Source organism: Eublepharis macularius, chromosome 16, assembly GCF_028583425.1.
Source record: "Eublepharis macularius isolate TG4126 chromosome 16, MPM_Emac_v1.0, whole genome shotgun sequence".
NCBI classification, from domain to species: Eukaryota; Metazoa; Chordata; class Lepidosauria; order Squamata; family Eublepharidae; genus Eublepharis; species Eublepharis macularius.
The window spans coordinates 32050136-32078100 of NC_072805.1; the positions used below are offsets into that span (position 1 = coordinate 32050136).

The 27965-nt window shown below is 46.1% G+C and overlaps 2 protein-coding genes across 4 annotated transcripts; one reads left to right on the plus strand and one right to left on the minus strand.

Moving 5' to 3' along the window:
- The first annotated feature begins 1854 nt into the window (after positions 1–1854).
- EXOSC6 (exosome component 6) lies at positions 1855–5685 on the plus strand. Its single transcript, XM_055000159.1, has one exon. It carries the CDS (start codon positions 1869–1871, stop codon positions 2721–2723), a length of 855 nt encoding a protein of 284 aa, XP_054856134.1. The 5' UTR covers positions 1855–1868; the 3' UTR covers positions 2724–5685.
- A 2354-nt stretch (positions 5686–8039) lies between these two features.
- Positions 8040–27608, minus strand: LOC129344090 (heterogeneous nuclear ribonucleoprotein C-like). Of its 3 annotated transcripts, none has more exons than XM_055000587.1 (7): positions 27433–27608; positions 24426–24504; positions 14852–14902; positions 14523–14671; positions 13517–13630; positions 12343–12491; positions 8040–8391 (listed from the first exon to the last, which is right to left on the minus strand). In XM_055000587.1, the coding sequence occupies exons 1-7, from the start codon at positions 27467–27469 to the stop codon at positions 8353–8355; spliced, it is 618 nt and encodes a 205-aa protein (XP_054856562.1). In that variant the 5' UTR covers positions 27470–27608; the 3' UTR covers positions 8040–8352. The 3 variants fall into 3 exon arrangements, with proteins under 3 accessions (XP_054856562.1, XP_054856561.1, XP_054856563.1); XM_055000586.1 differs by having other exon boundaries at positions 14852–14905; XM_055000588.1 differs by lacking the exon at positions 14852–14902.
- Between the last annotated feature and the right edge of the window lie 357 nt (positions 27609–27965).

A 27965-nucleotide genomic window follows, 5' to 3' on the forward strand; every position in this document is an offset into this window, starting at 1 on the left:
GCCAAACCTTGGAATCAAAACTTGGAGGGATCCCCATGTAGAGGGAAGAACAGACTCTCACTGCTGTCCCAGCAAAAAACCCACTGCTTAGAAGATGGAGCCATGCAGATAACCTGTCACCGCTGGCTGCTAGTCACCATTTACTTTTGGGCTAACCCCATTCAAGAGCTGCAAAACAAATCTAGCAATGCAGTGCCTCTCAGAAAGATGCTAAAATAATGGAAAGGGATTGATGTAGGCACAGACTATAGAAAAACAGAAAGGAGGCTTGTGCCATCTTAAAAGACAAGCCGTTTTATTGTAGTGTAAGTTCTCGTGCAGATACACAGGGAGGAGGAGGAGGGAACGATGAGGTTAAAAGGCTATAAAATGCAAGAAGTACAGACGGACATTTCTAGTCATGACTCAGTTCAACAACGGCTGCCGCCAAAACAGGAATAGGTAATACACGAGTGACTTTTACTGCATTGTAAACTAAAAAGGTAGCACTTTAGGGTCAGGGCATTGTGTGCTCTCGGACTAGCCGTGCTCTCCAGGGGCTCAAGTAGAGAGAGCTTTAACGCTGCATCCTGGGGATTGAAGTCGGGACCTTTTGCACGCGAAGTAGATGCTCTACCGTTGAGCAATAACATCATCCCTGTACTAAGGGAGACCTTTGGTCCACTGAGGATTAGTATTGTCTACTCTGGCAAGCTCTCTCCAGGAGCTTGCATGTCACCCACTATGTAATCCTTACATTGTTTAAAAAGTAGAGGGTGCCATGGACTGACAACATTTTTGAAGAAGCTGTCTCCCCCAAAAGCTCATACCCTACAATAAATTTTGTTAGTCTTACAGGAGCTACTGGTCTCTTGCTGTGTTCTATCTTCATGGAAGGCACCATATTCAACAGACTTGAGTGGAAATCCGTTAAGCTTAAAAAACAACTTGCAAAAGGTTCCGACTAGTATCACTTTTTGGGACAATATAAACCTAGATTCTGTGGGTATAGCTGTAAGAAGTACATTTTAGAAAGGAGATGGTAAGCCCCTCAAATTGGTTAACTTCTTGAGAGATGCTAATGTTTTCACAGGGTGATGTTAAAATCAAGCGAGGACTTTTTAACGGGATATATTTACCAGTGGTTTACTCAGGGCTTTTTTTCAGCAGGAATGCAGTGGAACGGAGTTCCGGAACCTCTTGAAAATGGTCACATGGCTGGTGGCCCCACCCCCTGATCTCCAGACAGAGGGGAGCTTAGATGACAGGGCAATCTAAACTCCCCTCTGTCTGGAGATCAGGGGGCGGGGCCACCAGCCATGTGATGATTTTCTCCGAGGGCAACCCACTGAGTTCCACCACCTCTTTTCGCAGAAAAAAAGCCCTGGGTTTACTTATATGCAAATAGTGGAAAGGTTTCAAGCAGATAAGCCACAATATGACTTTGATCAACTGAAGAGGAGGAAATGACGTACAAATGATCAATGTGTTACTGCTAAATTTGTACTGAAACTTGAGACAGAAGAAGAACAAGTCACAGAATGTATGTATGATTGAATGGGCTAAAACTGGTTAGGATATCTTGATGGAACAAAAGTATCTGAAGAAGGTATGTGAAGAAGTAAGCTGTGACTCACGAAAGCTCATACCGACTCCAAATTCTGTTAGTCTTCTAGGTGCTACTGGACTCTTGCTCTTTTCTACTGATACAGACTGAGCCTGCTACCCATCTTGATGTACCTCCACTGCAAGGGACTCGACGTCGCGCGCCTTTCCTGTCCTGCTGAAACGAAGTGCGAGCGGGAGCCGGCAGAGGGCGCGGCCGGGCTGGCTGCTGGGCGGGCGGCGCGCTGCCGCTTCCCTTCCGGCGTGCCCTCGGCGGAGAGGCCATGCCGCTGGACCACCGCCGGGTGCCCGGGCCGGAGGAGTCGCAGTCGCCGCTGCTTTTCGTGCCCTCGTCCGCGCAGGATGGCGAGGCGCCGCCGGCGCAGGAGGCGAGCCGGGACCCGACGGCGCTGCAGCCGCTCTTCGCCCGCGTGGGGCTGCTGAGCCAGGCGAAGGGCTCGGCCTACGTGGAGCTGGACGGCGGCACCAAAGTGCTGTGCGCCGTGGCCGGCCCGCGCGAAGCGGCAGGCGGCGGCGGCGGCGGCGGCGGCGAGCCCCGCGGCCGGCTGGTGTGCGAGTTCCGCCGGGCGCCCTTCTCGGGGCGCGGCGCCCGCTCGCGGCCCGGCGAGCGGGAGCCGGAGCTGAGCCTGGCGCTGCAGGAGGCGCTGGAGCCGGCCGTGCGCCTGGCGCGCTACCCGCGGGCGCAGCTGGAGGTGAGCGCGCTGGTGCTGCAGGACGGCGGCTCGGCGCTGGCGGCCGCCCTCTGCGCCGCCGGCCTGGCGCTGGCCGACGCGGGCGTGGAGCTCTACGACCTGGTGGCGGCCTGCGCGCTCTGCCGGCCGCCCTCGGGGGGCGAGTGGCTGCTGCAGCCCCGCGAGGCCGAGGAGCGCGCCGCCGCCGCCCGCCTCACCGTGGCGCTCCTGCCCTCGCTCAACCAGGTGGCCGGCCTGCTGGGCAGCGGCCAGGGCGGGGCCCCCGACAGCTGGGCGCAGGCCCTGCGCCTCGCCCTCGACGGCTGCCAGCGCCTCTACCCGCTGCTGCGCCAGAGCCTCCTGCGCGCCGCCAAGCGCGCCGCGACCGCTGAGCCGTCGGAGGAGGAGGACGCGGCCGAGGCGCCTGCTGCCACCACCGGGACTTAGAAGAGGCACGGCTCAGCTTCGGGCTGCAGGCGGGACCCTAATTTTTCCCCAGCCACCTTCCACTCTTGGAATCTGTTCTAACAAGGTATCCAAAGACAAACATCACAGTACCGTTGCCATCCAACCACTAACTGCTGCGCTGGGCTCTGGTGCCTATGAGAGTGGCAGAGCCTCAGCATTGGGCATCAGGCGGGACTCTTATTTTTTCCAGCCGTCTTGGAATCTCTAACATGGTAACCAAATATGAAGATCACAGTACTGTTGGCAGCTAATATCTAAATGCTGGGCTGTGGTCCCCATTAGAGCGGCAGAGCCTCAGCACTGAGCAACAGATGTGACCCGCTGCTTCCAGCCATCTCCGCTCTTGGAATCTTCAAATCTGGATATCTGCAGCCCAGGTTGGGCCCATGCCTCTTCTCCCTCTTTTTTGCCAGTGCCGCCCTCCCTGCCTCCTTCATGAGGGACAGGGCACACATTTCCTCTGGCTGGTCATAGGATCCACTGGCACGAGCCTTTGACAGGCTGGCGATAGAAGGAGACTCTAGAAACTGCAGAGAATGACATTTGTGAGCAAGTTTCAGCAGAGGCTTGGATGAACGGCATCTTCTACCTGCTGTTAAAAGACTGCTGAATACCTATTACTTTGTGGATTTGGGGGCGGGGGATTTCTATGAATAGATAATGCTGAACTGGATTCGTGCTACAGAGCTTGGCATGGGGCAACAGACATGACCCACTTTTTCCAGCCATCTCCCACTCTTAGAAACTGTTCCATTGAGGTATCCAAATCCAAGATCTACAGCCTGGGTTTGTTGGGCCAATGCCTCTTCTCTGCCTCCTTTGCAAGCACCCCCCTCAGTCCCTTCAAGAGGAATAGGCCACCCATTTTCCATCGGTCAGCCATTGAATCCACTGGCAAGATGAACCTCTGATAGCAGTAGAAGGAGACTCTAGAAACTGCAGAGAATGACATTTGTGAGCAGGTTTCAGCAGAGGCTTGGATGAACGGCATCTGTGGAGAGACCACTGCGCATGTGTGACTTTGTGCTTTGCTACGATAGATTTAGGGGAAACTTGGAAGATGGGGGGGCGGGGGACATATATTTTTGTGAATAGATTAATGGAATTAGTTGTTTGCGGCAGATAAGATTTTGAATGTTTTTCCATCTGAGCTTTTCAATATGATGCCTGGTGTGTGACTCCCCCCCCCCAAAGCTGCCTTTTCACTTTTTTGTGGAAGTCTTTAAAATGGGACAGATTAAAAAAAAATTTTTTTTAATTCATTGGTCAAAAGAATTGGCTTGTGAGCATGTTCTTGCATCCTGCTTACTTAGGAGGAAGTCTCAGTTTAACCCCATGCTTAAAAACAAGAAAAATGCTTACACTTTTTTCCTCTTGGGGAAGTTCTCAAGTTTCTGTAGGCAGTTAAACCACGTTTACATGTATGTGTAAATCCACTTGAGTTACTTTTTCTATTTAAAATAAGCATCTTTGTTATTACAAATGGACTGCTCTGTGGAGCAGGTTATTTCATAGTTATTTTTGCAAATAAAGGATATAAACAATAAAATTTTGTGCTTAAAAGGGTATCTGCAAAACTGGGCTCCTTCCTGCAGAAGTCAGGTGCGCATCAGTAAATACTAGAGAGTAATGTTGTATGTGGACTTGGCAGAGACTGGTTACTTGTTGCTGGTTATATGTGCAGGAAGTATCTCTGATGTGACTATCTTCCAAACATGAATCTGGTGTGGATCTCATAAGCATGGTTTGAGAATTTGTTCTTCTGGAAGGAAAAGCAGGGTGGGTTTTTTGTTGTTACCTATTATTTAGCTAATATCGTCATTGTGCACAATGTTTTATAGAATCTGTGCCATATCCCTACCCCAAGGAGTGTACAGTCTAAAATTGGAACTAAGGAAGGGAGCCAAGACAGCAGGGGATAGCCTGAGAGAGAGAGAAATATTTCTCTACACACCTAAGCTTAGTTTCAGTAAGTAGATGGATTTAGGGGTTGTGCGGTGCCTAACCTGTGATAATCTGTAAATCATAATTTCTGGCTCTTTTCATATTTCACTGGGGCATGCGAGTTTATATGGCGCTGAGGAAATTGTGAGTCCACATGTGGAAGAACAGAATTATTTTCATGCGAGAAAGAAAGGATCACTGAGAAAGGGACTTGTAAAATACTAGAGTAGGGAGGGGAAATGGGCAGAAAGATACTGGTAAGCCAAGCTGCCAGTGAATTTAATCCCCAGCACATTGAATTTGCCCTAGGATGTTTTTTTAAATAGGGGTGCAATGCTCTCATGTGTGGTGAGGTGAGAGGGCTACCTCCATTGAGGGATTTGGGATGTTTATAAAGGTAATAAGGGTTTGCACTTTAAATGTTTTGAAAAGAACACTTAAAAATGTTAAAAGGATATTTTAAAATGGCCCATGGAGCAGGAGTATGTCCCTGGATACAGCTAGAGAGCCAGCGTGGTTGTAGTGGTTAGAGTGTCAAGACTACAATCGGTCTGAATCCTCACTGTACCATTGAAGTTTGCTGGGTGATCTTAGAACAGTCAGCCACTCCCAGCCTAGCCTACCTCACAGGGTCGTTGTGAAGATAAAATAGAGGCGGAGAATAATGTGAGCCACCTTGAGTCCCCATTGGGGAGAAAAGTGGGTTAGGGAATGAAGTAAATAGGCATGTACCATGGGGGAACATACCCTAGAACCTTTTTTCGGGCGATGAGGCCCTCTTTAACAAGATGGCTCCCCTCAGAGCAACCTTTCTCGAAAGCTTGTGGGCGGGGCATGTGGCTGGATGCATCTGGGAAGGGCTTTTAATGCTGCTAGAGGAAGAGGAGGCTGCCAAACTGGTGCTGAGCTCTTAATACCGTGTACAACAAAATAGAGCAACACGGTAATGTAATTGTCACAACAGAGAATCTCCCGTGTGGTATTATGTCTTCACAATTGTTTTAATAAAGGATATATTAATTGAGTACTGTTTCACAAATTTGTTTATACAGAGTAAGGGATGTAATAAACAATTTGTATATTCTTTTGTTTCTCTTGACACAACCATATACTACACCATATATTGCAACCTCCCTAGACCTCAATTATACAGGCATCTTATGCGTTCTAAAAACAATTCATTAAAGTGTCCCGTGCTCAAAGTGCTATCATAGATGTTATTAAAGTGCAATTGCTTTTGGCATCTTATGACACTATTTCTCATATAGAACTCGATTTGCCTTGCATACAGGTACAATACAGGTACAGTATAAGGGTAATTCCAGACACTGTGAATGTCACAGATCAAAAGGACACAAATGGAAGTAATTGACAAATCAAAGAGGGATATGGAAGGTTAACTATGATGAATCTTTGACATCTGTGCTCTTTGAGAAAGAAGCTTGGAAACGGACCTTACAAGGATCTGGACCGTCCGTTAGAGAATGCAGTCACAGAACCAACTACGTGAACCTATGATTATAGGTCCTTTTGATCTGTGACATTCACAGTGTCTGGAATTACCCTTATACTGTACCTGTATTGTACCTGTATGCAAGGCAAATCGAGTTCTATATGAGAAATAGTGTCATAAGATGCCAAAAGCAATTGCACTTTAATAACATCTATGATAGCACTTTGAGCACGGGACACTTTAATGAATTGTTTTTAGAACGCATAAGATGCCTGTATAATTGAGGTCTAGGGAGGTTGCAATATATGGTGTAGTATATGGTTGTGTCAAGAGAAACAAAAGAATATACAAATTGTTTATTACATCCCTTACTCTGTATAAACAAATTTGTGAAACAGTACTCAATTAATATATCCTTTATTAAAACAATTGTGAAGACATAATACCACACGGGAGATTCTCTGTTGTGACAGAGCTCTTAATACCGGGCATTTGATCAGATCAAAAATACTTCCATGATGAAGTCAGATAAAGCACGCCTACCTTTGTTGTTGGATGATGCTGTGAAGTGATTGTTTTTTAAGGCAGGCCGCCTCCTACATGAGGGCGTTCTTGGTTTCATGGACCGCGATCAAATAACTGACAATCCTACATCTTAACTCAATTTTCTGCTTATTTAGCTGGACGTTGTTGCGTGTTCCCAGGCCTCCTGACAAGTTTTGAAACAGTGATATCGGAGGAATCGCGGCGTGCACAAGATAACAAAAAGAAGAACCACTGTGATATACAGCTCTTCCCAAATAAAGACAAAGTGGTATATTCAAAATATTATAGAGAGTGGGTTAGTTATTTGTATCAGTACAAAAATACAATTTAAATCCAGTATCAAAAGATAGCATGAATGAATTGCAATCTGTGAAGTGTCACAAGCAAGACGGTGCGTCTGGCTGACTCCCATGTTTCGGCATTTCAGTCCCTGGCAGAGCATCAAACATACAAACAAGATCAAATATATCTCCCGAACTAAACAATGAAGTTTTCTATGTCTTCATGCGCTCAAAATCTCAAATGTGCAGGCAGTGATTTATTTACTCAAGTTATCTTTTGATACGGGATTGAAATTGTTGTACTTTTGTATTAATACAAATAATAATAACTGCTTATATACCACACTTCTAGACATAATAATAACATTCTATTTATATACCGCCCTTCAGGACAACTTAATGCCCACTCAGAATGGCTTACAATGTTGTTATCCTTGCAACAATCACCCTGTGAGGTGGGTGGGGCTGAGAGAGCTCCAGAGAGCTGTGACTAGCCCAAGATCACCCAGCTGGCTTCAAGTGGAGGAGTGGGGAATCAAACTCGGCTCTCCAGATTAGAGTCCCGCGCTCTTAACCACTGCACCAAACTGGCTCTCAGGTTAGTATCCTACCCAGAGCAGTGAAAAAGTATCCCCACAATACAGCTGGGGAGCTGGGGCTGAGAGGAGCAGCTGACCCAAGGCCACCTACTGAGCTCATGGCAGTAGTAGGATTCAAACCAGTAGAGTGCTGATTTGCAGCCCAACCACTTAACCACTGTACTGCAGCAGCTCTCACCTCTATAATAACACACCTCTATAATATTTTGAATATACTACTTTATTTTGTCTTTATTTGGGAAGCGCTGTATATCACGGACGTTTTTCTTTTTGTTATCTAAGTATTAAAACAGAGCATACACAGAAGACACAGATCCTAGGAACTAGGCCGATCCCCAGGTCTGTGCAGGAGGCGCAAGATGAGAATGTGAAGATCCTCTGATCTGACATAAGACAGTAAGATTAATAGCCGTCCTGGATACGTACTGAGCCAGTATACCAAAGCAACACATCACAGCCGTAGGAGACTGCTTCTGTTTTTATTTCAGTTTAATGGTGGGCAGCTACAGTTGTGCAGTCTCATTGCCTGCGCTTCCCACCCTCCTCCCAGGTTGGCATATTTACGTTTTCACAACAAAGAACACAGAGCTTCCTCTCTTTTCACCTGTCGTATGAGTCTCTCTCTTCCAGACCAGAGGAAGGTGCTGGTGAAATCACGCACATTCCTTGCTCTTCTGCACCATCACTGTTGGGTAACTGATGCGCCACTAGCTTGGAGGCATTGGAAGAAATACAAAACACAGGAAAAGGGATGCTGGGCAGGGGGTTGCAGTACTCCGGGGCTCTTACTGGTTGCTCTCATGATCCAGCATGTGATTTCGCGCCTGCAAAAAATACCCAAGATGCTTTTATCCACCCTTCTCTTCCGAAATCATAGCTCTGGGCTATATTAAATCACAGTTTCAGGCACCAAAATGATTTCCGTTATATATCTTCCACTTCTGCAGATGAGCAAAGATACTGCTTCCCATGTTATGTTTAACAAAGTTAAGCTTTTTGAACCTGGGGTTCTTCTAATATAATAACAACAACAACTGTGTTTATATACTACTCTTCTAGACAGATTCGTGCCTCACCCAGAGCGGTGAACAAGTTAGTGTTGTTATCCCCACAATACAGCTGGGGAGCTGAAGCTGAGAGGAATGGCTTACCCAAGGCCACCTACTGAGCTCATGGCAGTAGTGGGATTCGAACCAGTAGAGTGCTGATTCACAGCCGAACCACTTAACCATTGTGCTACATGTAACCTTTCTTGGCCCCTCAGAGCCAAAACACACGTTAAGGTTCAGCACGTGTTCTCTTACCTCAAGGTTTGCTGGGATCTGTAGGCGTCCTGGAAGCTTAAAGTTTAGCATTTACAGAGCAGCAAAAAGGGAAAGGGAAATACAGGCGCCTGTATTTTAAGCTTTAAGCTTCCAGGACGCCTTTAAGCTTCCAGGACGCTTGCAGATCCTTTAAGCTTCCAGGACTTTAAGCTTCCAGGACCCCTACAGATCTTTAAGCTTCCAGGACGCCTACTTTAAGCTTCCAGGACTCCTACAGATCCCGGCAAACCTTGAGGTAAGAGAACACGTGCTGAACCTAGGTTTTTCTTAACGTGTGTTTTGGCTCTCAGCCAAGAGTGGGATCCAAATTTCTGATTGGAAAAGGAAGTCCAAGCACAAGTATGTGGGTGAGTGCAAAAAGTCTGTTTAAATCCCACCCAAGACATTCCACATTTAGTTGTGATGGGTTCTTAATAAATAAACTTCAGAAAAGGAAACTGAAAATTATTCTCTTCAGTAAACTAAAATCCCATTCCTAACAAGGACCCCCATCTATTTATTAACAGAAAAACAGTCCCCGTTCATGTATCTTTCTACTGTAACATGCCCAAATTTAGGCTTGTAGAAATACTGCTGGTTGCTGGACACATAGAAGGCCTTGATGCTTGCCCACGGGGGTGGGGAGAACTTGACCAAATCATTTAAACTCAAAACGTTTGCAACAGTTTTGGCACAAAAGCCAAAAACAGTATCTTTGTTTAAAACAGGTGGGGGGGGGGATTGCCTACTATTAAAGCCTTCTCCTTCTGAGCAGACTTTGCAGAGATGGGACGTTCTCCCTCTGAGGCGGAGGACATCTTGATGGGACCTCCCAGAGCAGTGTCCCTGTTTTCTGGGTGGGTCATTGTCATCTGGTCATAAGATATGTTGTAATACTCTTCTGCCAAATGCATCCACTGAGTCGTAAGTGTTCAGCTTATAGTGTTTAACAAAGGGAGATACAGACGACCAAGTAGCTGCCTTGCAAATTTCTTAACTGTAGCATGTCTGGCAACTATTACACTGGCGCAGCACTTCGTATTGAGTGAGTAGTAATCCTAGCTGGTATGTCTAGTTTTTGAATGTTGTGTGCTTCGATGATGCATGTCTCTAGGTTACTGCTAATGGCAGATTTAGACATCATTCCTTTACTCGGTGAGGATAGAGAGATAAGGAAGCAGTTTTCCAGATTTGCTCTGTTCTATAAAGAAATGCTTTTAGAATAAGGCTGATTCTGCACACATTGGATAGTGCACTTTCAATGCACTTTATCAATCGTTTGAGGTGGATTTTTTGTTCTGCACACAAAAAAAATCCGTTCCAAATGATCTATAAAGAGGATTGGAAGTGCATTATCCAACGTGTGCGGAATCACTCAGAGTCTTATGTCCAGAGCGTGCCACATTTCTACTTTGGGATGGAAAGTATTTGGTCAACGGATAGTAGACCTAATTCCAGTGATCTGTGGGAGAGATCACTTTGGGTATGAAGGTAGAATCTGTTCTCAGGACCACTTTGTCCTTGTGTAAGATACGTAGCTCAAGCTAATTAACAGGGTACCCGTTAATGATGGGACGTTTGGGAGGTCTTTCATTCATAGGGTTGCCATAGGTTGGAGGCAACTTGACAGCACATAATACGCACATTACTTTGCAATGACTCCGGCCCCTGAAAATGCGAGGCTCTGGTTGCCCTCAATAAAGACAGAGTTGTTAGGATAGCCGGAGTTTCGAGGTGGGAATACTACGCATCTGCTGCTAGGACAAGGTTGCCAGTTCTGAGTTTGCTTCGGAGGGAGATCTCCCTTTGGGCCACCCCTCTTTGTCCTTCCTTCTAGGGGCAAAGCACAGGTAGGTGTGCAGTGGCAAGTGAAGACTCACACTTCTCTCTCTCTCTCTCTCTCTCTCTCTCTCACACACACACACACACACACACACGTATTTTGTGCACTGGCTGATTGGGTGGCAAGGGGCCAGGTATGGGATGGCATGATGGTGTGATATCTTGTGTTAAATCAGATACGGAAGTATGGAGGAGACTGGCCTAGAGTGGCATCCACCTGGGGTCTCATCAGGTCTACTTCCCCCCTTTCTGCAGCTCTTTGGTTTGTTGTTTTTGGCATGGCTATCGGTGCTTAAGCCCTACCCCTGTTCTAGAGGGGAATGAGCTGTGCAGACCAGTGAGTGGTTAAGAGGATCAGACCAGGATTTGGGTAACCCAGGTTCAAATCCCCGCTCTGTCGTGGAAGCTTGCTGGGTGACCCTAGGCCAGTTACAATCTTGAAGCCTAACGTTCCTCACAAGATTGGTGTGAGGAAAAAAATGGAGGTCATTCTGGGTCCCCCACTGATGAGAAAGTCGGCGTATAAATCAAGTAAATATTACAAGAACAATAGTAGCATTGGTTATACTGTCATGACAAAATGGGAAAGATGCTGTGGGACAGAAGAAATGCAAAAATAACATCTATTTAAAACTGCCTAGTAGCATAAGTCATGCAATTCACTGTGTTTCAGGTAGGTAACTGTGCAGTAGAAGAGCACGATTCAGGTCCAGTAACACCTTAAAGACCAACTAGATTTGCAAGGTATGAGCTTTCGAGCATCAGAGCTCCCTTCTTGACTCTCGAAAACTCATGCCCTGGAAATCTAGTTGGCCTTTAAGATGCCACTGGACCCAAATCTTGTAATTCAGTGTAGAATCTGTGTTGCCACAGAGTTTTGTATTTCCTTGCTCTCCCCCCACTGCACTGGGAAACGGAGCCTGCCCTTCTCACCTTTGGGGACATTTTTGTACCACCATCCACTCTTCCCTCCCTCTGGCATCAATGAAAGGAAGGAACTTGTTCTTCCAGCTGATAGACCCAAAAGCCTCGGAGGGGGTGTGAATATGTGTATACATGAGTGCGCTGGGACGCATAATGAGAGCCAAAGCTGCTGGCCTAGCTTCTTTGTGACTCTTCATGCCTTTAATTGTCTCAGCTCCGGAGGAGCAGGCCTCGGCTAATAGAGGCACACCGGGAGGGTTTTCCACTTGGTTAGTTGCAAAGACATAATTTGCCTCGGGTTTCCGTGGAGTGGGTGGTAGTCTGTTTGGGCATGATGGGAGAGAAGAGAGAAGACAGACATTCTCCCCCCGCCCAATAATCCACAGGTGCCACAAAGGATTTAAGAGGATGACGGACAATGCGCACCACGGATATTCTGGGTGCCTGGGGAATTCTATTTTGTGTGGAATATCACAGCCGTAGATGCTCTGGTGAAGTCAGGCTTTGGTTAGATCTGATGGCAATGCGATAGATGGTGTTCATTGTGTCTTTGCAACAGTACAACATGGAATATCGTCACAGCCCTTAGTGTCAGAGATACCCAACATGCTTGAATTTGCATGAAAGAAAAAGAGAATCAGCAGTTCTCTCTGCTTTATCTTTGCCATTTCATTCTGGCAGCACAAAGCCTAGTTATCATCTTACTGCCTCTTCGGTGTCTGTGCTCTCGTCAGCACTGTCAACCTCTTGCACAGGGGTGTGTCTGTCATTGGCTGCGCTCTCCTTCTTCCGGGACGTATCCCCTGCTGAATACTCGCCACTGGACAGGTTTTTCTTCTTGCCTTCCTTAGAGCCTGCAGGGGGAAGGGGCCATTCAGAGCTGGTAGCCTGAGTTAAGCATCCTAGCCTAGTCAGTTTGTGTGTTAACAAGTGGGGAGGGTGCTGCAGTCTGCAAAGCTACACTGGGCCTAAAAATAAATACAGATCCTGATTCGAATCTCCCCTCAGCCATGAAGATGGAGAAAACTGTGCAACCCTGCTGGGCAGGCCTCTCTGTTCGCTGCCTTGTGTCACCACAGTGCGTGAGAAAGCAGAATAAAAATATTTAAATGGATAAATAAAACGTTGAGTGCCTTGGAGGAAGGGCAGAATAAAAACACAACAGATGTCATTTGTGGTCAGTGTGTGCAGAGATGTTACGCTGCCCAAATGCAGACTTTTCCCACTACATAAGAGCCCTTCCAATTCTTGACATAACTGGATATTTCTAAATTACATTCTTTGGCTTTCTGTCATATTGGAATTGTTCTGACCACCTGCTCTATTTGTGTCCATGACACTCATTTTGTGTACTCCTTTTTGGGCAACACTGCATCCTTTTTACCATTACATAAATGTTTCATTTTCTTATTTTTCATCTTCTGTTCCTGTTCACAGCCTGTAAACATATAGATTGTAATCTTTTGGGGGCAGGGATTCTCTTTCTTGTTGTCGTTATTTACATATGTTATTCTGTAGTGTTGGATATATAGATGCTATATATAATGATGGTGATGAGGAACATCATTTATAGCCCACCTTTCTCAAAGAGGCTCAAGGCAGATTACAAAATATGATAAAAACAGTTCTGTCAAACAGCAAAGATGTCTAATGAACAAAACAATGCAGTGGTGGTAGAATTGAAGAACTGCAAAACAGTGCAAGCAAACAAAAAACCCTTAAGGCTACAAAACTAACTACAGTTTGATATACCATACTGAAAAGAGGATTAACAAGATGGAAGACACTGAATTACATTAAGGGGCGGTGTTTGAAACGTACAATGACCACTGCAATAGAAGACAGCTCTGTCTTCTTAATCACATGCAAACCACCTCACCTGTCGGATGCTCCCGTCGTTGGTCCATCCGATCCAGGCTCTCCAATAAGCTGTCCACCTGGGCTTTGATCTGACTTAGTTCCCCTTTGATGGAGTGTAGCTCCTCTGCTCTCACTGCAAGGAAAACATAGCATGGGAGGGTTAAGTTATGTTTCTGCCATTCAGCGGATGCCCAGGGAGAGGGGTGGTGCTAGAGTTGTGCCTGCAGTTCTTTCAGCTGTTATGGAAGGGAAAATTGTAAATCACCTGCATGTCATGAAACTGACTTTTAAAAAATGAAAAGCAGCCTAAGGAGGCTGCAAGTTTAAACTAAAGTTATGGCTCATGGGGTTCCAGATATATGTTTATAAGGGTAAATGTGCATCTGAGACCCTGCACAGATGAAAGAAGATTTGGAGGAGGGTTAGCAGGAAAATGGTTGAAAGTTAAGCCCTTATATCCCTCTACTGCCCCCAGACTCAACATGGCAGCTTCCCAAAGCAGCTTTTCATTTTTAAAAACAGAGGTTTATTACAGTTCAACTTTTATGCATATCTTGCCTCTGAAACTAACATTAAAAAAATCATACTCCAAACTTCTAATATCTTGATCCTAATCATCACTCCAAGCATCTCATTAAAAAGGTACTTGTTTTCCCACTCTGTCTGTTGTCTGTAATTCAGTATGGATCTTGCAATGCCTCTCATCCTATTTGGTCTGTTCTCCATTCTGAAGTCTTTTTTTCTTTCAGAGAAACTGGACTACATGCTTACATCTTTGTTCTGTAAGCAACTGGAATGTTTATGAACATTCCATATCTCCTCACCAACTCAGCCAATCCATGCTGAAGGCTTCTGGAATGTTTGTGAACATTCCATATCACCTCACCAACTCAGCCAATCCATGCTAGAGGCTTGATAGGATACCACAAAAGGCACTAATGCAGAATTGGCTAACGTTGACGATGACCAAGAAGGGGATCTGACGGCAAAACCGATCTCCGTAGTATTTTCTGCAAAACACTCACACTTTGTACGGCCTGCGATGGAGTTGCTGTTGCTTCTCAACCCTGTGTGAGGGCCCAGGGCGCTCTTGTCCCCAGCCCCTAGGTGGCTTCGCTTGGTCTTCACAGGGATATGACTGATGAGAGGAGGAATCTTCTGGTATTCGTAGACCCTGTGGAGGAGAAGAGCGGGAGAAGACGCATTTCTTCAAATACAGCAGCTCAAAGTCAAGGAGAATACATATGGAGGCCTACAGATGTGTAAAATTACACCCATTTCACTGTCATGATACCTCAAAGAATAGAAAGAGTAGATACTGAGGGAGGGAAGGAGGCCAAAGCGCTAAACCTACCTGTATGGAAAATCCTCTTTGTAGACTTCATAGTCTAGATCGCAGCTGCTGCTGCTGCAAAGGAGAGAAGATGCTGGTAATTCAGTGCAGGCTGCTCATAAGTTTTTCAAAAGTGGTCACCCCCCATTTCACCCCAAATGGTACCATCACATGTACATAGTTGGAGGAACTCCACGCATATGAATCTTCCTTCTACCATGTCAAAATATTAGCCCATCTGCCTCAAGGTTGTCTAGCCCCTGCTGCAATGACTGCTTATGATATGAAAGACATAAGCCACTCAATCTGATTTATTTCGTGTCCAGTGGGACAAAACGTTACCAGATCCAGCCTGGGATACTGAAACGCACGTACTATGCCAATGGAATGCGGGGCAATTAGGCTTATTGAACTCCTGCCTCCTGTAGATCTTGGAACAAGAAAGGCACCTGAGAGATCTTTCCCTTTAACACCCCTCTGACATTCCTTCCTCTTTCATCCCAGTTTGGTGAGAACCCCAATGCAAGTCATCAGTTTTATAGATAGTTTTATTCCTTCCTGGGAAAAACTTAATTTTAACTTGGAGACACATCACCAATCTTTAAAGATACTTGATGAATTACAGTTTTATTGGTGAGCACCTGAATAAGCAATTGTAACTCTGGTGCCCAAACAGAATGTTGAATTATTGTTTTATTGGCAGGAACCTAAAATAAGCAATTGCTCCCCTTATCTCTAGACCAAATGTTGATCAAAAAATCATCAAAGTCCTTATCACTCCCAGACAAATATCAAAGCCCGTTGTATATAGGACCATTCTGTCCCAAGGGCTGTTCCACCCTATATTTGGGTTCTGAGCCAATCAAAGTGTGCACACTTCCTTGGGACCCAAGTGTCACACCCTCAGGGTTTGCCCTGGGCTTCTCTTTGTGGACACCGGTCATTCTCTGCGGACTTCACTTCTTGTCTGATAGACAAATAACCCTGAACCTTACTCTATTCCCCATTTTCTGGCTATACTCCTCAGATCCTTGTTTATTTGATATATATATTTAGTAATCTACCTATGTATGTATGCTATTTATCTCTTCAATAAAACCTACTTTTGTCTTGGAAACACCCCCCCCATCTCGTTGGCTTCCTCAGGAGACAGACCCCATTAAAGTTTGTGGAAAATCCCACTAGTTACTGACCTCTCGCTAAACCTACTCCTTGTTTGCTAATTTCCTCTATTTTGCAAGGAGCCCCATCCAGGTAACATCATACTCTAGATCACAGGTGCTGCTGGTGGTAATTCAGTGCATACTACTCCAAAAGCGGTCACCCTATCGCATCCCAAATGGTGCCATCACATGTGCATAGAAGGAATTCCATGCATATGAATCTGCCTTCTGCCATGTCAAAACATTAGCCCATCTACATCAATGTTTTCTGCTCTGACTGGCAGCAGGTCCCCAAGTTCTTGGCAGAGAAGGGTCATTTCTTGCATCTGCTACATGAGGTCCTTTTAACTGGAGATGTCGGGAGGATATCCGCATGCAAGACATGTGCTCAGTGTGTGAGCTGCAAACCCCTTCCCAGACAGGGCATATAAATGTGTAAGATTTGTTAGGCTTTTCAGTGTGCCTGTTCCCTTTCTACCCTCAAAAAGACCTTTCAACGGACTCGTTACAGCCTCATAAGAACATAAGAAGAACGCTGCTGGATCAGACCAGTGGTCCATCTAGTCCACTGTCCCATCTCACACATTGATCAGACACTGCAGAGGGCCAGCATCATTGCACAGAGGCTAGGGCCTTGCCCAATGTTGCCTCCTGGCACTGGGTTTCAGAGGTTTGCTGCCCCTAAATGTGGAGGTTCTCTTTAGCGCAAATTCCTTCTGTGTATCATACTTGTTTAACCTCTGGACCATGGAAATGCCTAGTGCACTTTTTTGTCAAGAAAAGATGATAAAAGCAGAAATACTCTGTCTTCTGGAACAGGTGAACTTTGTGGGTATGGGGTAGCATATTGCGCACAGCAAACAAAGCGATATCTACCTCCACAATTCAGATTCAGGGCATGTGTCTCTCTTTTCCAATTCAATTTATATTTGAGGCAATACCTATCCTGGAATACCTGAGGAGATTAAAGATTAAAAGTGAATCCTGGAGTCCTATGATAAGTAGGCTAGTCCACAAGAATTGGGGGAGACGGTACCTCAGTACTCCCCAGATCTAATGCCACAAGATGGCTTCATATCCTCTTTTGAGACACTGGGGTAAAGCTGCTTTGGGTTTCACTGAAGAATCTCACACCCGCAGGCGGGGAATGGGCCCTGTCACTCTACTGATCTTCAGTTAGAGATTTCTGAAGTTAAATTTCACGGTCAGTAGTTCTGGAGCAGAAGCTGTCTGCCCCTCAGATCCAAATGAAGAAGCTGTCTGCCAAGAACGCCTCCCTTGAAGGAAGGTGATGTGCCTGTCACAAGTCTTGGGGTGGGGGGTGGGGGGGAAACAGAAGGCTGGAGAGAAAATCTTGTGGGCCAACCTATTACTGAGCAGCAATAGCCGACAATGGAGAAAGAACTGAGCGTAATATCTGTGTAGAAGAGGAGTTTTTTGAAAGTGCAGCTTTTTCTTAATGCTACACAGCAATGCATATGGCATCTGCCAACATTCCCTTTTTTACACAACTGTTAGAGGGTACAGGACTCCCGTCCTTTGCATTTGATGTAATGGTTTGATTTGGTTCCCTAGGAAATGAGCTAGAATGGGCCCTGTCCTGGAATGAGCTTGAATATTGGCTGTGACAGAGATCTCTCTATCTTGCCATTCTTACTACCACACAACAGATTTCAAAACAAAGGAAAAAGTCCACTTCATTGCCCAGAAATATGCCCAGGGTTTGGGGGAACGAAGGCACTATTGAGGAGGCTGCATTCTCTCCTCTTTTTGTTGGGTCACATATTCAGGTTAAAGAGGATTTTTAAAAATTCTGTCCATGGAGCTGGAAACTGATTGTCATCCCACAGGGGAGTGTGTGGGAGCCGAGTTGCCAGACATATGCTTGGAATGTTTTGCAGAATAATTGAAATTTTTTCAGCTTCGCTTCCTCCCGGAAGCCTCCCCCCTCAGCATGACTCTGTGCCATCAGTCTCTAGAGCTTACGTGCCAATGCAAAAGGAGCTGATTTTGTGGAGCTTTTATCCACTCAGCAGTTGTGGTGGTAACATGCACTGGCTGCAGCACAGTGCGTGCTTTGGATCCGTCTACACTGGCTCCCTCGATCGTCATTTAAGTGAGGGAACAGTACTGACAAATTTGGACTTTGGAAAGTTGGCGAGTCCTTTTTCTGCCCACTTGGCAGAATAAATTTTGCTAGATCGACGCGCACTTCCTTGCATCCTTTATACAGGCCACAGAATTCTAGTGGGTTGGTGTGTGCGCATGATTATTGTGGGAGCAGAACACACATGGAACTCTGCTTAGGGCACGTTTTTCTCTCAGCCGCATCCCTACTTCCTCTGCTCCAGCAGACCAAGGCGTCCGCTTCTGGAAGAGCAGCTGCGTTCAGTTGATAGTGGCACAAAAGCACAAACGTACATGTCACGTTAGAGGCAAAACAATTTATTGCAGTGGGAGCTCTTGTAGACAAGAGAATTAGAGAGGAAGCAGGGGACTGGACAGATGGGAGGGGGGTTGCCTGTGAATATTCCTGCCACGATAAATTCTATTTTCCCTGTTCCTTTTTCACAGGCTTTATTGTAGGCATGGGAAGAGCCCAGCCCTTCAGTTGTGCCAAATCCATGCAGAGCCCAAACGGTGCAAATGGAAAGGGAGACCTGGAAGCTTGGGAACGTTTGGTGCATTAGCTCAGGTAGCTGTGGATTGCAGGACAAAGAGGTCTGTGGTATTTCGAGGGGTTTAACAATGGCTCATGCCGGCCGGCAATAGCAACACCCCTCCTTTTAAAGGCACGTCCAAGCAGCATGCTGGCAGACACGGGGAGAGCTGAAGCCAGGAATTTGGGAAAAGCTGCTGTGGTCCGGCTATTGTTTTCCCCTGGAAGTTATTTTGGGACTCTTTGTTCAGTCCTTTTGTTTTCCAAGTTTCCATCTGCTGGATCGCCGGTCTCGTCTCTTGGCTCCTCAGACTTGCTCATACAAAATGGTTAGAATGACGGTTGCCAACTCCAGGTTTGGAAATTCCTAGATATTTGGGGGCTAATCCTGGTGTGGGCAGGGTTTGGGGAGGGAGAGACCTCAGCGGGATATAATGCCATAATGCAAAGCTAGCATTTTCTCCAGGGGAATAAGTTTCCCAGTTGCCCGCTGGTGGCGGGCAATCTCCCAGGACCTATTGCCCTGTTGCCCACCAACTGCTGAAGTGACATCATTGCACCAGCTGTGGGCATGTTCCCGCGCTTTGCTGGGGGCGATTTTGGTGCCAATAGGCTGAATTTGCCCTGCGTGAAGCGCTGGAGCACATCCATAGCTGCCGGGATGATGTCACTTCCCAGAAGTGACATCATGCAAGTGCCGGGAGTGAACATAAGCAAAAAATAGAATGCATGAGGTATGAGGTAAGTGCCCCCACTCCCACTGGGAGGGTATAGGAACCTGGCAACCCTAGAACTGAACTCGGTAGTTTGGAGATCAGTTGTAATTCTGAGGGATTTCCAGCCCTCACTTGGAGGTTGGCAACACTAATTAGAACTGTAAGGAGGACTATTCTGCACCTGAGAGACCCATTAAGCATTTTTCATTTTACGCCACCCTCCCATCACACTGGTTTACATGTGGTCACATTATGATCTTACAATGCTTTGACAGTTATTTCCTCTTTCCAGGAAACTTTAGGAAATACCGGGAATGTGTCTCTGACAAAGAGTTCCCAGCACCCTCACTGAACTTCAGTTCCCAGGATCCTTTGGAAACAGCCATGCGAGATACATAATCTAGAGCTGATATGAACTGGTAGCAAAGAGATGGCTGGCGGTGCATCAAAAACCCTTCCCTTGCGGATTGAAAAGGAGAGGAGAACCTAGAACATAACCAAAACAATTGCTTCAGCCCTTTGGAGAACCTTCCCCAGTCTTAGGGAAATCATAAATGGCTGAACAGGCCACTTGAGGCATGAGATCTTGATTCATGACTGCCTCTCTCTCGTGCGTTTTTATTCCTTTCTGCATGAAATTAAGGGCAGCACACATGGCTTCGAACTCCCTTTTCCTGTTTTCATAATCAGGCAACATCAGGGGAAGGCCTCAGCCCTGTTTGTTGGTCCTCCATAGTAACTAGTTGGCTACTGTGTGAGATGGTGGCCTAGATGGACCACTGGTCGATCCCACAGAACTACTCTTATATTCTTATGAGATAGGTTAGTGTAAGAGAGTGATGGATCCAAGGCTACACAGTGGGAACTCCCAGATCTTAGTCCAACCACTACACCACACTGTCTTTCTACTCCTCCTCAGATTTTATTTATTTAATTTATTTATTTTCAATTTATATTCCGCCCTGCCCACATTTCCAGCGGGCTCAGGGCGGATTACAAAAACATATAGTTAAAATATATAAAACTATTATTATAAATTAGAAACCATAAAAACATGCATAAATTAGAAACATAAAAACAAAGCCAGGCCTGCTTTAGTAGCTCAGGCTACATCCCTTCAGGAAGCCCCTGCAGACAGTTCTATCTCAGAAGACCCCAGTTAGAAAAAAGCATCTTTTCACTCTCTACCACGAAAGATGGTTGGCCTTTTTGAAATACTATCCTCAATGGTATCTGGACGCAGAGAAAATAGCAAGTGAGATTTTTTCATTGCTTTGACAACGTTCCAGGAAAACTTTGCTGACGAAACTGTGCACGTTCGGCTGTTTTTGGAAGTTGTCTGTCTGTCCTTGGACTTCTATCTTTCTAAGGCCCTTTCCTGGCGCACGTGATTCACTCCCAATTCCCACTCCCAGTCTTGCCTGTTCACTTACTTCTTGCAGGACTTCTGCTTTCGTGCCCCCTATCCTGTCCTGCCTGTACTATGGATCCCATTCTATTTTGCACCTGATCTTTCAAATGATGTTCCTGCTTTGGCTAGCTCTTGAAATAGAGAGAGATTAGAGCGGGTTTACTGCTGACTAGTTATTCCCATATTCCACCAAGGAGATGGAAAAGCAGCCTACCGCCTCCCTGACCGAACAGCTGCAGCCAAATAATTTTCATTACCAGCTATATAAATAAATACATGAAATAAACCCACTTAATCCTAAGGTTCTAATCTGTTTTATTGACAACGGAAGAAACCCCACGTGGGGGGCTGAACAGGAAGATGCAAAGCTGTGATAAAATAGAACGCTTTATCCTTTATCAAGAGCCTTTTTTGAAAACACAGGGAAACAACAACCTCCAGATGAGTATCACCTTTTTTCACTCCCCCTTGCTGCCGATGAATCAACATTTGGCACAGTGAAAATGAAACAAACTGGCCGAAGCGTCCTCTGTCTGGATTCTCATGGCAAAAGAAGAGATTTGTCTTGCTAAATAACGTTCAACGTTAACAAGGCTTTATAAATTCTGCCTCAGCCGTTGTAAAAGCACACACATGTTTTGCAATAAAGGATTGCAGAGAAATCTGTGCAAATGTAATAAAGTCAACGAAGTCCAGGGGTGGGGTGGGGTGGGGTGGAGGAATAATTACATGACATGCCTGACAAAAGCTTTTAAAACCGACTTACTCCTGTGCTGCAAACTGGCACACGGGAAATGCATGACGGAGTAGTTAAAATTATCGGATTAGGACTGGGGAATCCAAACTCAAATACCCACTCAGCTGTTGAACTTACTCACTGGCCTTCTTCCTTAGCCTGACCTACCTCACAGGATCGTTGTAAGGATAAAATGCAGAGAACTGTGTACATCTAAGCTCCTTGAAGGAAGGAAGGAATACAAATGCAACAGACAGGAGATTTAAGAAGCAACCTTCTAAAATCTTGATGCCAGGAAAAGCTTTGCTTACTAAATGTCTTTATTTCCGAAACTCTGTTCTATCTGGAGGATATACTCCAAGCCTATGTAAGGCTCTGTGTCTGTGTCTTAAGTAGCTGCAGGGGTCATTTTGTAGAAAAAAAGCAGGAGGAACTTATTAGCATCTCATTAGCATAATCATATCCCACTCCCCTTAACATCACTGGAAGTGTGTCATTAGCATAACTGATTTGCATATGCCACACCCCCTGACATCACCTATCCTGGCTCTTTTGGACCCAATCCTGGCCATTCAGGGCCGAAATTGGGCCCAAAATGACAAAAAGGGGCTGAAAATGGCTGAAAAGGGGCACAGAATGGTCAGGATTGGGCCGCTGCTGAGCATGAGAGTGATCTACCACCCGTCAGAGGCACAATTCGGGCTGTCTTGGCCCCAATCCAGGCTGAAACAAGCCCAAAATGGCCGAGAGTCAGGTGGGCGGGGCCACCTGACATGTGACCTCTTTGGGGAACTGCCGGAACTGCGTGTTCCCCCTCAAAATGAGCCCTGAGTAGCGGCACACCACAAAAAAAATTAAACAGGTGAAGTTTAACTACATTATCACCATGCCAGGAAACACTTCCCCATCTACGTTTCTGGGTTTGTGGCTCTGCTATAGGCCTAGGACAGGACTAGAAATTAAAGTAACAGCTCTAAGAGCTTTGCTTTCTGCAGTAACTCGTGACACTTAAGGATATGCATAGCCAAGGCAGAGACTGGACTAAGTGATAAACACATGCTTAACAGTGAGCACACCTATGCTATAAATGTACATCAGACGCCATAAGCTGGGTTCAAATCATACAGATGGTACCTTCAAGGAAAAACTGAGAGTTCCCCAACCTCACGGAACTAAAAATTCTCAAGATTCTTTCGGCTTTGCCGTGTAAATGTGCACATAGGAGTCACTCCTGACTCCTGACAGAGAATACAGAGTGGTTAGGTAATTATCAGTTGCCGTTCTTTCCACTTGTGAATTAGCATAGCAAACCATGCCTCATAGCTTAGTACGTATTATTTAAGCAACATTGGGCTAAAATATGTCACACACTGAATCAAGAGTCTAGCCCTGGGCATGTTCTTACATGGATGAAGCACAAACACAGAGTGAAAGACTCAAGGCGCAAACTATTGCGTTTGTTATGGACTCATCTGGGCTAAAATTAGGTTCCCATTCTAAATTCCAAAGCCAAGTGTGTTAGGTTTTTAACATACAGATGCCGGGGGGTTGGGGGTGAGGGATCTTACGTTGCAATCAGAGAATCAACATCACCGTTTTTACTGGGAATTCAGGTTGTGTGTCACTCTGGTCTTTTTCTGTCTCTGCGGCAAGAAAGCTTGCAAATGCGCTAATAGTTCTCTCCCTCCTTCCATTCTGTATCTGATATCTGATCGAGAACCAGCATTGCATGCTGGGACAGGTAGTCTGTTACACCCTTGTTAGGCAATGCTAGATGTACTTCTTGCTTCTTGACTTGCAATTCTGGGTCATCATACCTTTTCCCAGTCTAGGGGATAGCCCCAATAGCTCCAAGCATGGGAAAGGCTATGGGCACTATTTAAAGCCTTTTTCCTTGACCTGTAAGCCATAAAAATGGGCTTCTGAACAACATATCCCATGGATGGCAGCTGCAAAAAAATATTGTGCATGCTTACTAGCAACCTTTAGATGGGCAGTCAATTAAATCCTATACGTGGTAACTGATTCACAAGATCACCTGGCCAGGGCTGAGAATCAGCAATGGTAGGATTTTCGAATGTTGTTCCCACAACTACTATAGCAGTACAATGACCACATGAACAGACCCTCTGATCATTTGTAAAGTCACATCTGCTAAAGCAGCAGATTTCATCTCTGGGTCCTTCTTTCTCTTCCGGTTGTAAAATAAAAGAGGAGGCCAGCGGCATCTGAAACGAAATTTATTCCTGCATAAGCTTTTGTGTATCAGAGCGCGCTTTAACAGATGCTTGTGCCGGAATAAATATTGTTAGTCTTTTAAAGTGCGACTGGACTGCTATTTTATTTTGCTGCTACAGACTAACGTGGCTGCTCGTCTGGAATTATCTTCTGGTTGCAGTTGACTTCTGCCTATTCACGCCTGGATTTGTGACCGCTGAGCCTGCGAGGCCCAAGTTTCTTTGTTTCAAATGATGACCGTCCTTCCTGTCATCTTCTTGTAAGAAACAAGAAACTGGCTCTTGGATCTTTATGGGAAAAAATAAATAATTTCCATCTATACCACTGTTGTATGCAAGCGCACACAATCTCTGCCTGAAATGGGCCTCGCTGCTATTGAAGGCAGCGAGCGGATAGCGAACCTGGGAACTGGATGTTCCGTGTTCAGGTCACTGTTCCCAATTCTGCTTATTTATACACACTCCTGAAATGCACATCCTTTGTACGCTGAACCGAAAAGACAGGAATATCCCAGCCATTCTAGGCAGGTCCAATTGCCCCCACCCCTGCTCCTTCCTTTGCCTCATGCTGAACAGACTCTTCTGTTTTCCCTTGGAACATCAGCTGTGGAGCATCTCCAGTACTGCTCCGCATTCTCCCACTTTCCCCAACAAGAACTGTATGTAGACTCACTGGTAGAGGCCTCCGCCATGCTGCCGCTTCTGACCAGGCCTGGTATGGCTCAGCTTAGGTTCTCGGGCCATGTCTACATCTAGGGAAAGAGAAAGACGTGACAGAGGGAGAAAGAGGAGAGAGCAGGAGAGGAGAAGCTGGGGGCCGAGGAAACCGCCACCAGGATGGCTCTTCAGGAAGCAGGCAAAACCATGCCAACAACCTGGAAGGCCCATCCCAGAGACAGGGTTGCCCGCCTCCAGGTAGTGGCTGGAGGTCCCTCGGAATTACAGCTGATCTCCAGGCCACAGAGAGCAGTTCCCCCGGAAAAAAGGCTCCTTTGGAGGTGGGACTCCATGTATTCTACTCCACTGAGGTCCTCCCCTCCCCAAACCCTGCCCTCTGCAAGATCCACCCCCAAAATCTCCACGGATTTCCTCATTTGGAGCTGGCAACCCTACCCAGAGGTCATACGGTACTCTGCATCTTCACAGCATTTCACAGGCAGGTGAATTCATTCATTTTTTTTCAGGCTCATAAAAAAAATCTGGGCTGGTAGTGTTGCCTACCAGCCCTGGAGATTTTGGGGGTAGAGCCTGGGGAGCCAAGAGATTTGGGGGGGGGGAGCCTGGGGGGTGGGGTTTGGGGAGGGGAGTTTGAGGGGGAAGGGACCTCAGTGTTGTATATAAATGCCATACAGTCCACCTTCCGAAATAACCACTATTTTCCACGAGGATGATCTCTATGACCTGGAGATCCGTTGTAATTTTGGGAGATCTCCAACCACCACCTGGAGGTTGACAATGATAATAATAATAATAAAAAACAAACAAACAGTGTGCTTATATACCACCCCTCTGGACAGATCAGTGCCGCACTCAGAGCATTAAACAAAGTCAGTGTTATTATTATCCCCGCAATACAGCTGGGGACCTGAAGCTGAGAGAAAAGGCTTACCCAAGGCCATGCTGACCTCAGGGCTGTAGAAGGAGTTGAACTAGCAAAGTGCTGGTTCACAGCCCAGCCATTTAACCAAGGAGGCCCGCCTGGCGTCAACCAGAGCCAGGGCCTTCTCGGTCCTGGCTCCAGCCTGGTGGAATGCTCTGTTGCAAGAGACTAAGGCCCAGCCTGATGTGCTATCTTTCTGCCGGGGCCTGTAAGACGGAGCTGTTCCGCCAGGCATACGGTTGATGCTGGCTAGGGCCTCCCTGCCAGCCGAACAGAGGAAAATCTGCCCTCCCTATCAGATGTATTTTCCGCCCAGCCTCTCTGTTAAACATCTGTGGAGAGGAATGAGTGGCGGATCCCTTTTTTGAGAAGTGCTGCCACATTGTTTTAAATATTTATAATACTTATGTGATTTTGTTTTAAAGTGTATATATATTTTTTCATGTTTTATATTGTATATAATCCGCCCTGAGCCTGCTATAGTGGGGAGGGCAGAATATAAATCGAATTAAATAAATAAATATGCTACATCAGCAACCCTAGTGGATAACCATATTCTGGGAGCTGAAATGCATAATGGTGCCAGCCTAGGTGGTATCAAAGGGACAGCAAGGCGATCAGCGCCCATTCAGAATGCTGATTTGCCCACCCAAAAAAAGGCCAACGAACTCACACAGCCCTTATCTCAAAATAGCAGTGTTAGTAACAGCAAAACCTTCTATTAGAAAGACCAGGAAGGATTACTGTTTCCTCTAGCTTCTCTCTTCCTCCCCTCCTTCTGTTGCCTTCTCTGAGGCAAACTGTAGACTGCAAGCTCCTTGGGGCAGGAACCTTTATGGCTGTTACTTTGCAAGGTACTGTGCATATTGAAGTGGCCATATAAAAATAAGAATTCTCAATTCAGCAAACAGCAGCTCCTAATACCTACTGCAGTATTTTTTTTAAAAATATAGTTTTCAATTAAATTTTTAATTAAGGCAGCAAACCTGAACCTATCTTACTGAGATACAAATCATCATCGTTTTGAAGTCAGTATAACTTATCTCTAAGTAAATTATGCTTTAGGACTCGAACATTAATGTAACACAGAGAATAAGGCTGCCATCTGGAAAGATTTAATAGGGAAAGCTTGCTTTCTCAGACAACTTCACCCCTCGTTTGCCCATATGAATGCTTTTTTCCCTAGCGCTGCCTGTGGACGCCGGGTCCCATGTCACCTGCTGGCATAGGATTCCGGTCTGCTTGCGACCGCTTTATCTTGACTGTGGGGCAGTTGTCGTTGTTGTTGATGCTAAACTCTTCCAGCGCTTCTGCAGCTTGGGCTTGGGCCTCTCAAACCTTTAAAAGGCACACTTGAAAAGCTGACATCAAGGGACGTGCCCAAGGCCTCTCAGCAAGTTAGTGGCAGAGCCACAATTTGGACCCCAGTGTCTCCAGCCCCATTTCAGCTGGCTTCCCTTTTCCCGTTCCGTTCCAAAGATGCTTTCTTTGGTATGCATGTTTAGGGTGTACAAGGCAGGTCCTCAGGACACAGGCGAAGGATGTTGTAGCTGGAAGGACAAGTGTTTTATTTTACTCCAACGTCCTTACAGCTCAGCATGCTGCGCCCACAAACCCTGAGGTTTCAAACCCAGACCTCTGCGACGATCCTTTCTTGTTTGGATTGTGCAAATACACTCTCCCAGTTGCCTTAATCATCTCTGGAGCTGTTCCGGGGCAGCCAGACCTTGTATATTCACATCACTCTTTGGATCTAACTTTCTCTCAGCAAGTGAGGGTCATTTTTCTGCATTCACAAGCAAGAACAAAATGCTCTAACACTCCCAGCAAAGTACAATAAAATAAATCTTCTTCCCCCCCCCGCCCCACCCCCCCAAAGAACTACGTACACTGCTATGTTTATAGTATTCAAGGGAGCAAGGAGGGGGGGCTGTCAACAGTTCTCAGCCCTCCCCTCCCTATGCCACCGTTTTTGCCTTCTGGAGGCAGCATTTTTGCCATCTTGTTTTGGGTCTGAAAGGCAAGGAAACATGCAAGCAAACAGACACAAAGGGATCATGGAGGCACCATCGGTACTTACATCGCCAGCACCCTTCCCTGCTGCCAAAAAGTGTCATGCCACCCTAGAATGAGACGAGGGGCCTGGCGCCAGACTCTGGAATCGTTGCTGCCCGGCCTGGGGTGATCTCGGTAAGCGTACGCGGGCTTGCCAGCAGCTCTTTTGCTCGAGAAGGGATCTCAAGTCTGAATGCTGTACCAGAGGAATGTACCATCTGTCCTTTAGAGGTGGGGGGGGGGGAGGAGGACAAGAAGGGGAAAGGCAAGGCAAACCATCTCCGTCACATGCAGAGGGGTGTGTGGAGCCAGAATAGCAAAGTATTTCTGTAACGATGACCTCAGCGTTATTGGTTCAAGGGATAGAAGAGGAGGGCTTTTGGGCAGGATGCTGGAAGCGAGGTTGCCTCTTATGTTCAGAGGGAGGAAAGAAGCAAACCAAAGGCAGGTGTGGACAAAGCTCACTCTCCTACGCTCCAGCCTAATCTTTCCTGCGTTCTGATCTGACTCTGGTGTTTAAAAAAAACACTGTCCATATCTTGGGGAAGATGTTGGGAA